General features: G+C 59.3%; 1 protein-coding gene across 4 annotated transcripts; it reads right to left on the bottom strand.

Annotated features, from left to right (window-relative positions):
* Positions 1–213: 213 nt before the first annotated feature.
* On the bottom strand, positions 214–9,545 carry ZNF687 (zinc finger protein 687). 4 transcript variants are annotated; one of them, XM_032301802.1, is made up of 9 exons: positions 9,448–9,545; positions 3,658–5,783; positions 3,356–3,534; positions 2,809–2,985; positions 2,558–2,720; positions 2,071–2,403; positions 1,869–1,981; positions 1,489–1,630; positions 214–1,343 (listed from the first exon to the last, which is right to left on the bottom strand). In XM_032301802.1, exons 2-9 carry the CDS (start codon positions 5,764–5,766, stop codon positions 846–848), a joined length of 3,714 nt encoding a protein of 1,237 aa, XP_032157693.1. In that variant the 5' UTR covers positions 5,767–5,783; positions 9,448–9,545; the 3' UTR covers positions 214–845. The 4 variants fall into 4 exon arrangements, with proteins under 4 accessions (XP_032157693.1, XP_032157691.1, XP_032157692.1 ...); XM_032301800.1 differs by lacking the exon at positions 9,448–9,545 and adding an exon at positions 8,775–9,149; XM_032301801.1 differs by lacking the exon at positions 9,448–9,545 and adding an exon at positions 8,569–8,675.
* Between the last annotated feature and the right edge of the window lie 1,177 nt (positions 9,546–10,722).

The raw sequence follows: 10,722 nt of genomic DNA, 5'->3' as shown, positions 1-10,722 counted from the left end.
TTCAGGACTTGGGGGGTAGGTGAGGAGTAAGAGCAGATGCCCCTCAGTGTCCTAGATGCCAAAGGCAGAGAAGTGGGTTGAGGAAGACTTGCTCTTTCCCTGCCTGTCTCAGTCAGTGTCACCTTGTCTTGGGAATGGCCTCCCCAACTTTGACTCTTGCCCTCTCCCTGCCAAGCCCACAATGTTTAGGTTACATAAAAAGAGAAGCCTGAATGGGGATTAAACCACGAGCAGTTTTAATGGTCTGGTTTTCTCCCTCCCATTTCCCCACTGTTAGTATTATTATTACTACAAGAATAAAGGATTCCTGAGAGCCTGTCCCCCTCCTCTCCCTCAGGCCCCCCCCGACAGGACTCGTCCCTACCAAGCCCCCCCTGGATTTTTGGGGTTAGAAAAAAAAAAGAAATGAAAGGCACTGCAGGGGTGGGGTGGGGGGCTCAAGTGCCAGAGAGTTGGAGGTGCAGGGGCAGGGCCAGGCCCTTGAGGGTTGAGAAGCGTCCTGAGGGCCCCAGCAGAGGCCTTCCCTGGGCCCAGCTAACTGGCCTAGGAAAGGCCCTCCTCCCACCCCAACCCACTTTGGGGTCTGCAGCAAGAGGATAATTAGTGTTGGGCTCAGAAAGGAGGAATGGAAGGCCCACTCTACTAGGACCCAAGGGCCAAACCCAAAGGGGGGATTGCAAATCACTATAATCCTCAAAAGCCTGTTGTGTTTGGGGGTTAGAGGAGAGGAGCTGAACAAAACGTGAATTAGAGTGAAATCCCTAGCCTGGGGACAACAACAGCAGCAGTGACCCAGGCTCCCAACAAAGAGGGAGGGGAGGAGGCCAGTCAGTCCAAGTTTGAGCCTAGTTGTCCCCACTGCCCCCTTGCCGGGCCCTGATGAATGCCATGCCATGTGTGCGGAAATGGGTCTTGAGGTTGAGCGGGCTGTCACAGCTCTTGCCACAGACCTTACAGGTCAGCGGGCCTCCAGAAGCAGGCAAGGGAGACTCTCCACCCTCTGGGTCAGACCTCAGTGGAGGAGGGGCCTCTTCTTCCCCATCACCCAGGCCCAGGGCACTGGCATTACCCGCACCCCGTTTCTTCTTGTGGCTGATGAAACGGTGCCTGCTCAGAGAGCCAGGGGAGGCGAAGCACAAGCCGCAGTCGAGGCACTGCTGGGCACCACCATCCACCCTCAAGCCCACCATGAGGCTCTGCTCCACTGAATCGCTGCTCCGGTAGCGCAGGGGGCCATGGCCTCCAGAGCCAGGCCCACCCCTAGGGGACTTGGCTGGAGGTGTCGTACTGTCTGGCTCTTCACTACAAGAGTCAGAGGACTGGCGGCGTTTCCGTCCTGGCCCCTGGCAATGAGAGGGAAGAAATTAGGCCTCCCTATCACCCCACACTGACCCTGGCACCCTTGCCTTGCTTTCTGAGGCCAGGGCCTAAAACCCTGCAGTTTCCTAGTCCCACAGCCCCGAAAGAGCAGGCCGGGCTTCTGCCTACCTGGGCTCTGGCACTGGGGCCCCGAGCTAGGGTGCTCCCCCGGCCAGGGGACTGGGCCCCGAGCGGCAAGCCATGCCGGACCTGGACGTGCTTCTCCAGGATCAGGCGGCTGCTGAAGGTGCGCTTTCCCTCTGTGCAATACCTACAGGGGGAGAGTGGGTAGCGTGGGTGCCAGGAGAACAGCCCAAAGACCAAGGCCTGTGGCTTGAGGTTGCAGGGTTTCCCAGAGCAGAGGGAGGCCTCAACCTTTGGTCCACTCACACAAGTCACAAATGGAAGGTGCTCAGTGGGGCTGGGGACATGGGGTAGGCAGGTCACTCGCTGCTCAGAAAGAGGAAGGGGACGCGGAGGGGAGGTGTGGATGAAGGGGCGAAAGTTACCTGCATGGGTAAACTCGTTTGATACCCTCGTGATTGACCCTGACATGGCGCCTCAGGCTGGGGGCGGAACAGAAGGAGCGCTCACACAGGCGACAGGGAAACTTTTTCACTGACTATGAGAGCAGAGGGTAGGGAACCTCAGAGCCAGGCTCTGAGACCCCCACCCCCACAGCCACCCAGACCAAGGGGACGCCCCACTCACCTTGCCATGCTCTTTCTTCATGTGAGCCACATACTCATCTCGCTCAGGAAACCAGGAGTGACAAAGGCCACAGGTCCAGCCTCCAGGGCCCCCACCCCCACCCTTGATGCCTTTGTTCCCTAGTTCCCGTCGGGGCCGTTTGGTCGCACGAGGGGGCTCAGGAGAGCTGGGCAGTTCTTCCTCTTCTGAGGATGAAGACGATTCCTCAGTAGGGGCAGCTGCTCCTCCCCGGGACACAGCCAAGTCCTCAGGCTCAGCCTTGGGGGTCATGAGGGCACCTGCACCCCCTTTCCCAGCCGTCTCCTCCCCGGGGCGCCCGGACTGATGGGTGTTCTGTGAGAGGAAGACAAGGGCGTGTCCACTGTGGGGGAGGGCCTGGCTCTGCTGAAGGCCTCATTGCTCCCCTACCCCGACTCCGAGGGTTATGACACCCCAGCCCCAGGTCACCACAGCGAAGCACCCCACCTCTGTCCCTTAACTCCTATACCTTAAGATGTTCCAGCATGGTCCTTTTTTGGGCAAAAAGCAGAGGACAAGATGGGCACTTAAAGACGCTGACACGCTGGGGCAACAGATGCTGGTCGAAGTGTGAGGAGAGGAGGGGTTTGTGAGTGAAGACTGTGTCACACATGGCGCACTTGTAGATCATCCTGTGTGGGTGGAGAGGACAGTGCAGACACCCTGCTCATCAGGGCCCCAAGCCCGCTCCAGCCCACCCTACTCCCTGCCAGGTCTCACTTGGCTTGCTGCGTGTGGAAGCTGGGATGCTGGGTGTACAGGTGGGCATGGGCGCTGGGCGCAGACTTGAAGGCCATGGGGCAGATGGGGCACTTATGGAAAACCTCGCAGTGCGACGTCTGGATGTGGGACTTGATGGAGTTCACGCCCCCGAACACCACCGCACAGCTGGGGCACCTAGGGGGCAGGGGGCGCAGAGGTGAGGCAGGGCATCTCTGGCCCGTACCCCAGCCTTGTCCTGGGAACTGCTGGACTCCAGAGCTGATCGACAGCGGTGGTGCATGACCAAGGTGGGGACAGGATGGGTATGCAGACCCTGCCCCTTGATGGAGGCCTACGGAGGCCGAACTGGAGCTCTCCCTGCTAACCATGGGGGGAGGACACAGATCTCACACTGGGGTTCAGCAGGAGAGAGGGGGCTCTCCCTGACAGGCCAGCCAGAAGGCTGGAACTGGGACACAGGGGGCCATGAAGTGCTAGAGGGGTAGGAGGCTGGGGAGGGGCGCGGAGGATTAGTGGCGAGGCCACAGGGAGAGGCAGGCAGCACCTGTATCCCACACGGCGAGACAGATGTAGACAGGCCTCCCGCAGGTGGGTCTGAAAATTGGCTTGCAGGAAGTTGCCCCCACACTCAGGGCAGACGTGGGGAGGCCGGTTCTTATGCATGCGCTGGTGGGCACTGAAGCTGCAGCGGTTGGGGAGCATCATGGGGCAGGTCGGGCACACCTGTCGAGGAGGTTCAAAGAAGGCCGGTCAGTGAGGAGTGGTACAACCCCCCAACACCTTCCCAGATCCTACTCCCACGGCTTCGGGCTCTACCCCTGGGAGGGGCCAGAGGAGAACACTCACAGTGCTGTTGGCTCCCGGGGCAGAGGGCCCGAGCTGCTGGAAGTGGGCAGCCATGCCGGCCTTGTCCCGGCACTGCTCCTTGCACTCCAGGCAGCGAAAGCACGTGTAGGCTGAGGTGGCAGGGGCGGCAGGCGGCTCAGACGAGAGTGGCAGCACTGGGGCCTCAGCAGCAACCACAGTGATGGCGGCGGCGATGGCGGCCCCATCACCCTTGCCCAACGCAGGCAAGGCGGGAGGTCCGAGGGCTGGTGGGACAGCCAGCAGGGGCGTGATGTCCGGCTGGCCCACCATCTGGTCCAGGGCGACAGGCTTCATGACCAGGTGCGAGCACTGCATGACGAGCCCTTTGTCCTTGTGCTCTCGGGCATGCAGCAGCAGGCTGCATTTGTTGAAAAAGACGAGGCGACGGGCACAGTGGTTGCAGGTGACCTCGATGCGCATGCTCCGGCGGTCGTAGTGCCGCGCCAGACTCTTCTCCAGTGAGAAGGCGTCCCCACACTCAAGGCAGCGATAGCCCGTTGGAGGCAGGGCCAGCCCAGCGTCAGCTGGCGGACTCAGGTTGGGCCGGTAGGCAGGCAGCAGGTTCTTGCTGTTGAGGATCTTGTTGAAGGCCTCCACCAGACTGGACTGCGTCCGCGAGATCACTGTGCCACCCCCAGCCCCTGGCCCAGTGGCCGGCTTGGAAGGCTGCACCATCACCACGGAGGCACCATTCACCTTCTGCCCCCCAGTCCCCAGCCCTGCCCGCCCCTCCACCTTGGGCAGGGCTTGGGGCACCAGCCCTAGCACATTCTTAGCCATCGTCTTAGGGCTGGTAGCAGTGCCCCCAGGCAGAACCACAGCTTTTCGGGCCACGCTGGCAGCCATCAGCATGGCGGTACTGGCGTTCTGGATGGTGGCCACGGGCAGCACGGTGCCCTTTAGCCTTGTGCCATCCCCCAGCTGGACACTCACTACCTTCGGACCCTCAGGGGTCGAGGTTGCAGGGGACAGCTTCAGGAGGCCAGCCTCAGCCAGGAGGGTCCCCTCAGCCAAGGGGGTAGGAGGATCGGGGTCTGAGGGGACCCGGGTTACCGTCCTTGTGATATTCCCGCAGGAGGTCTTAATGGTCTTGATCCGCACCTTGAGAGGCCTCGAGGAGCTAGAAGAGGCAGGGGAGTCATTGCTGTCCTCATCTGCAGCCTCAGCTCCACTGGAGGGACTCTGGGGACTTTCAGGGGAAGGCTTATCCACTGGCCCCTCCTCTTCTTCTTCCTTCAGGGGCTGACAGCGGGGCACTTTGGGGGAGGCAGCAGGGCTCTGATGCCCTGGAGACTGCTTGAAGAAGGACAACCCAGCAACCTGGGAAGGCGAGGCACCGGCAGAAATGCCGGAGGCCTCGGGGCTCACACCAGAGCCAATTCCGGCTAGGCCCTGAGGATGAAGGGGGCTGCAGCTATCTTGCTTCATGGTCCCCAGTGGTGGAGGAGAACCAGGTGGCAGCAAGTCTGGGCCATTCTCCCGGGACAGCTCAAAGGGAGAGGGGAAAGGAGGTGAGGTCATGGTCCCTTCCCGAGGTGGGGAGGGTGCAGAGGGAGGGTGGGGGTCTGGGTGCTCCCCTGGCTCGGGCCCAAAATGAGCAAAGAGGTCCAAAGGAGCTTTGCCTTCCATGGCTTTTTCTTTCCAGGTACCCCCACTGGGAGGAGCTGGAGAGTGGGGTGTACCTGGAAGAGAGGACTCAGGGCCCCCAAAACCATTTTGCATCAGATGAGGCCCCACAGGTACTTCCTTAGTCACCCCCTCAGCCCGCGTCCCCTCGCCTCCTGAACTCCCAGCTGGGGACTCAGGCTGCTCAGGACACACAGTGTTCTTGACAATAACGCTGACTGCTGAGATGTCTGGTGGTGGCAGGCCATGATCAGAGGCCTGGGCTGGAACCTCGGTGCCATCTCTGGCAGCTGCTGCCGTTGCTTCTCCAGAGTCAACTCCTACACTGGGTTCTGGCTTTCCTGGGCCACCAGGCCCTTCGTTTTCTTCTGGCCCAGAGTGGATGGCTTCATTTGTGTCAATATCGGGGATGTCAAAGGCAGCGAGGAGGTCATCAAAATCAGGGGTCTTCATGTCCCCCATGGCAGCAGGTCCCAGACCTGATAAAAAAGGAAGGAAATAGCAAGAAACTGAGCCCTCTGGAGGCAAGAACCCTGGCCCTCCTCCCTCAGGATCTCCATATTTATCCTCTCAGGACCATGCACAGTCTGAATTGGCTACACTTTTACCACAGCACAAATCCTAGAGCTGCTGGAGACACCTGGTTTGCCAAACCCTAAAACTGAAATGTAGGTTAGGCACACATTCCAGGGAAGACACCAAGATAGAGAGAAAGCAGAAGAAAAGGAACTTCTGAGAGACAAGGGTTATAGAGACGGCGGGAGTTCAGTGAACATCTTGGTTAAAACCACCTTGGGCCCCTCCTATGCCCAGCACAGAACCCATCAATTAATCAATACCACTATTAAGGAGGAAGAATGTACACAATGCTCTGGGTCTTAGGGCTCATTCATGGCAGCGTGGGATCCATTCATAATTCTTCATGGATCTTCTGGGTATCCACCAGAGATCTGAAAGGCCATGTGTACGAAGGGACAGTAACTTAAGCAAAGATGAAGAAATGATTCTAGTTCCAGCTGCATCAACAGCCTGATGTCCACCACCTTACTTCTGAGAGGGGAGGCAAGTAACCCACACATCACAGGGTGATTCTGAGCATGATATGAATCATAACCCTGAGAATCAGAACCCAGAATAGGATTTATTATTACAGCTGGGACAAACAAGGACATGTCAGATCAAGGAGGAGCTGGGAAGGAGTAAGCACTGGGAATCTAGGCCTGGGGTCAGATACAAAGGTCAGGGGTCAAGTCCAGGGACTTGGGGACATCACTGGCACCTGGAGATCTAGCCTGGTTAACAAGAAATAGACTCAGGGAAATCACCCAAGAGACCAAGATGGAAAGAATAAGACACAGGAACAGAAAGAGACAAAAAGAAAAAGACAGGGGAAAACCGTGACAGCAGCAGCCTGGTCACAAGGGCCCCAGCCTAGGCCTCTCCCGTCATAAACACCTGCCGCTAGCTCACCTACCTTCCCCAGAGTGCCTCTGCCCTCCCAAGGCCCTCCAGGGGCCAGCCCCTCCTCTCTCCCTCCCTCCCCATCTTGCTCTCTCAGGGCCAAACTCCAGGGTAACTTATCCAGCAGGGCTGCCGCAAAGGGGAAAAGCCAAGCCCCCTCATCCCTGTCATTCCTGCTCTGAGCTAACTCACACTCCTCACCCTTTTCATTTTCCTTGGCAACACCAGTCCAGGAAGTCTTGCCCAACCCCAACCTGGCCCAGTGCTTGCGCCCACCACACACACACACATACACACACACACACACACCCCCCACAAAATGCATGTGGCACTAACCAATATGGCCAGTCCGGAGCTTGTGGAGGACCCAGATCTGTTCCTCACCAGTTCCCTCCCCTCCCCCGGTGTTTCTAGATCTAGGAAGAAAAAACTGAAAAAGTCTCTGTCACTACACATTCTCTGCCCAGGATGCAAGCCATTTCTCAGGGCCAATTCTCTCACCTCCTGCCAGCCTTTAGACCGAAACTGGAGATAGTCCCAGCAGGTGGCAGCTGGCAATGCTGGGAGGAAGGTAGGGTGGAGGAAGAGGGTACCAACAAGAGGAAGAAAAGGAAGTTTCCCCTCACCAGCCCCTACTTAATTTTGCAGTCTCTGGGTTTAAACAAAGCCCTCCACCCTTTGCCTCTGGCCTGATGAAGAACTAGCGCCCTCCCTCCTCTGCCTGCTTCTCTCCCCACCAGGAGAAACCCGAGCTACCTTCCACCCCGGCCCTCGGAAAAGTGGGCTGGTGGTGGACTAGGGGAAAACATCTGCCCACTCGCCCTCCCCAAGCAACTCCCCCCTCGGTGTCCAAGTGACTTAGAGGACATGCGATAGCCAGGAGCGGACAGTCCAGCAAGCAGCAGAAGCTCAAGGCCGAAGAGGCTTCCCCCACCCCACGGCCGGCCGAGGCCTTTCTGCGGCTGCTGTGCCCAGACTCTCGGGCTCCGGCCCTCCCCCCTTTCCCTTTGCTCTTCCCCAAAAGCCAAAGGAAGGGGCTGAACAGGAAGAGGGTGAAACTGGCCTGGGTCGGGAGGGGATTCCACTGCTCTTTGCCTGGACGGGGGCCTGCAGAGCAGGGCGAAGGGCCGGCGGCCGGGGGCGATTAGGCTGCCGCCAAGCTGGGCAGCGGGCGGAATTAAGTCCCTGCCATCTGCCGAGGGCCTGCGCCGGGAGCATGTCCGGGGTTACGGGGAGGGGGCGGGGTGTACAGAGAAGAAGCCACTGGAGAAACTGAGGCGCACCGCGCTTCTCTCGCTCCCACCGGCGTGAGAAGGGAAGGACCGGCCCCGGCCAGGCCAGGCCCCTGGGGAGCTGCCGCGCAGCACCTCCCCGCCCAGGACTTTACCGGAGTAGGGGAGGCGCGTGGAAAGAAAGGAGTGGGGAGGGGACGGTCTCTGCGTGACTCGCAGCTCTCCGACCGGGGTCTGTCCCAACTCCGACCTCCTCCCCTCCCGTCCCGGCGCGGCAGCCTCCTCCTCCCGCAGACTCCCGCGGCTCCCTCGAGACTGAGAAGTGATCCGAAGGCGCGCGGCGGCCCGGGGCACGAGCCCGAGTCCAGCCCGGGCCCGGACGCTGACCCGCGCCTAATCGGGGTGCAGGCTCCGCTCCGGCCTGGCCCAGCTGCCCCGCCCCCGCCCCCTAACATGGACACCATTTTAGGTCGCGACATCCCGCAACCACCAGTCACCGGGCCGTGCTTTGGACGCCTCTTGGACTCGGGGCGCCAGGACTTGGGGACCCCGACCCTCCCTCCACGTTTACCCGGCTAGGGACTGTGCTTTCAACAGGCTGGGAGTTTCGCCCATCCGCCTCAAGGGATGGAGGGAGCGAAGGGGCCTTCCTAGAAGCCGCCCCAGGGGGGCGGCGCGGAGAAGGGGGTAGTTGACCAAGTGGGGGAGGGGCGGGGGTATTTACCCGCCCCCCCAGGGGGCGGGGCCAAGGGCGGGTATTACCCCAAGCGCGCTTACTTGTTCCACTCCAAGTAGGGGCCGAGACCCGGCGGTCTCTACCCCGCTCCCACGGCCACCGCCGCCGCCGCCGCCCTCCCCGAGGCTGCCGCTACTTCCTGCTTCTCTCCCGTTTGGCCTCCCCCTCCTTCAGCTCCCTTCGCGTTCCAGGTCTGGGCTGCCCGCTTCCGCACTCGCCATTGGCCAACACCTCCGTCCTTCAGCACTGCGCCCCTCCCAGGGCCGCACTGGATTGGCCGTAAGCACTGCCGCTCGGAACTAGCCCCGCACAGTCCTCCCGGCCTCATTGGGCAAGGAGCCTAGTCCTTCTGAAGATGCCTCTCCCCATTGGTTGTGCCGGGCCCACCTGCCCCATCAGGGCATCTCAAAAACGACTGGCTTCCGCTACTGTCGCTTAGAAAAAAGCCAATCTGATCCCCGGCTTTCCCTCTGGAGGCGGGGACTATCCCAGGTGCGTCTCCGCCCCCTCACTCCCTATTGGCCGCAATCTTTGAAGCCCGCAGTTCACTTATGCAAATTAAAAGAACTCTCAGCTTCTATTTGGTGGGCACTTTTGAGAAGAACCTTGCCGACTCTGAACGAAGCCCGGATGCGTAGATCCGTTTGCTCTGTTTTCTCAAGCTAAACCCCAGTGTCAGTCATGCTGTGCAGAAGTCACAAAATGGGACGTTACCCAAAACATTACGTCATCTGGTTGACCAGTTCCTTGCCGTTTTCCCACTGTCTAAATCGTCCTATAATCTAGGTGGATGGGGTTCTCGCGCGGACCAGTTCCTGGCGTCACCCGCACCTTCTCCCTCTGCAGGAGGGCTTGCAGGAGGGGCAGGATTAGTTAGGAGTGTGGAAGGAACCGGCACCTGGAGCCCGGGACGGCCCTGCAGACCGGAAGTGGAGGAGAGGTGACGTTAGAGAGCTGGCGTGGCCTGGGCCATTTCCAAAGGGATCTTAAAGCGGTATGCTGGCAAGCTTTCTAAGCACGCAGATAGGGTGTGAGCCGGCTCTCGCTTCCACTTCCCATTTAAGAGCTCTCCTTTTCCCCCGCCCCCAGCACGGGGTGGGGGGTGGAGTCGAAGCCGGTTTTCCCGCGCTTTGTTGCCACGCCCCCTGGAGGCGGGGGAAGGGGAGGGGATGTTCGGCTGCAGAGTTCCGAGGATAATCGGAATACATCGTGCAAACCCGGCTCTCCCCTCTTCCCCACCCCACGCGCGTACGGGTCTGTTGTTTGCGAATCTCCACAGTTTGCGGCGCTCGAAACCGTTCACCACCGGGATGCGGTTGATTAAAAGTGGTCCTGGGGCGCTTGGGTGGATCAATGGGTTAATGTCTCCGCCTTCGGCTCAGGTCATGATCTCGGGTCCTGGGATGGAGCCCCGCACCGGGTTCTCTGCTCGCTTGCTTCCACCTCTATCTCTGCTTGCCTCTCTGCCTACTTGTGATCTCTGTCAAATAAATTAAATAAAATCTTTTAAAAAAATAAAATAAAAGTGGTCCTGTAACCCTGCCCAGGGGTCACTGGACCTCTGGACCTATGGATCGAGAACTCTCTGGCGCACCCTGAGAGCATGCATGAGTAATAGCGACGATATTAAAATGTGAATCCGAGCCTCTGGGAGGAAATCTTGGGAAATCTGTGGTTCCATCGGACAAGTCGCTCGACCTCCCTGAACCGGTTTTCACATGGATAAAATGGGGATTGTAATACCAACCGACAGGATTGTTTTTGTGAGGATTAAACGCATGTAATGGACCTGGGTGGTTCGGTGGGTTAAGCGTCTGCCTTCAGCTTCGGTAAAGGGTCTTGCGGATCGAGTCCCGTGTGGGCTCTCTGCTCAGCGGGAATCCTGCTTCTCCCCGACCCTCTGCCCCTTCTCCCCGCTCGTGCTCTCTTTCTCAAATAAATAAAGTTAAAAAAAAAAAAAAGTTTAGAACGTAAAGTGCTTTGTAAAGT

The sequence above is a fragment of the Mustela erminea genome, chromosome 10 (assembly GCF_009829155.1).
Source record: "Mustela erminea isolate mMusErm1 chromosome 10, mMusErm1.Pri, whole genome shotgun sequence".
In the NCBI taxonomy this organism is placed as follows: Eukaryota; Metazoa; Chordata; class Mammalia; order Carnivora; family Mustelidae; genus Mustela; species Mustela erminea.
The sequence above is the reverse complement of the archived record's forward strand: the minus strand, read 5'-3'. Positions and strand labels throughout refer to the sequence as shown.

Bases quoted from the DNA above. Each gene is read 5' to 3' on its own strand.
- ZNF687 (XM_032301802.1), bottom strand. From the start codon at position 5,766: ATGGGGGACATGAAGACCCCTGATTTTGATGACCTCCTCGCTGCCTTT. The intron at 2,404-2,557 runs GTATAGGAGTTA...TTCCTCTCACAG, and splicing joins CCATGCTGGAACATCTTAAG to AACACCCATCAGTCCGGGCG. The intron at 1,631-1,868 runs GTAACTTTCGCC...CTCCCCCTGTAG, and splicing joins AAACGAGTTTACCCATGCAG to GTATTGCACAGAGGGAAAGC.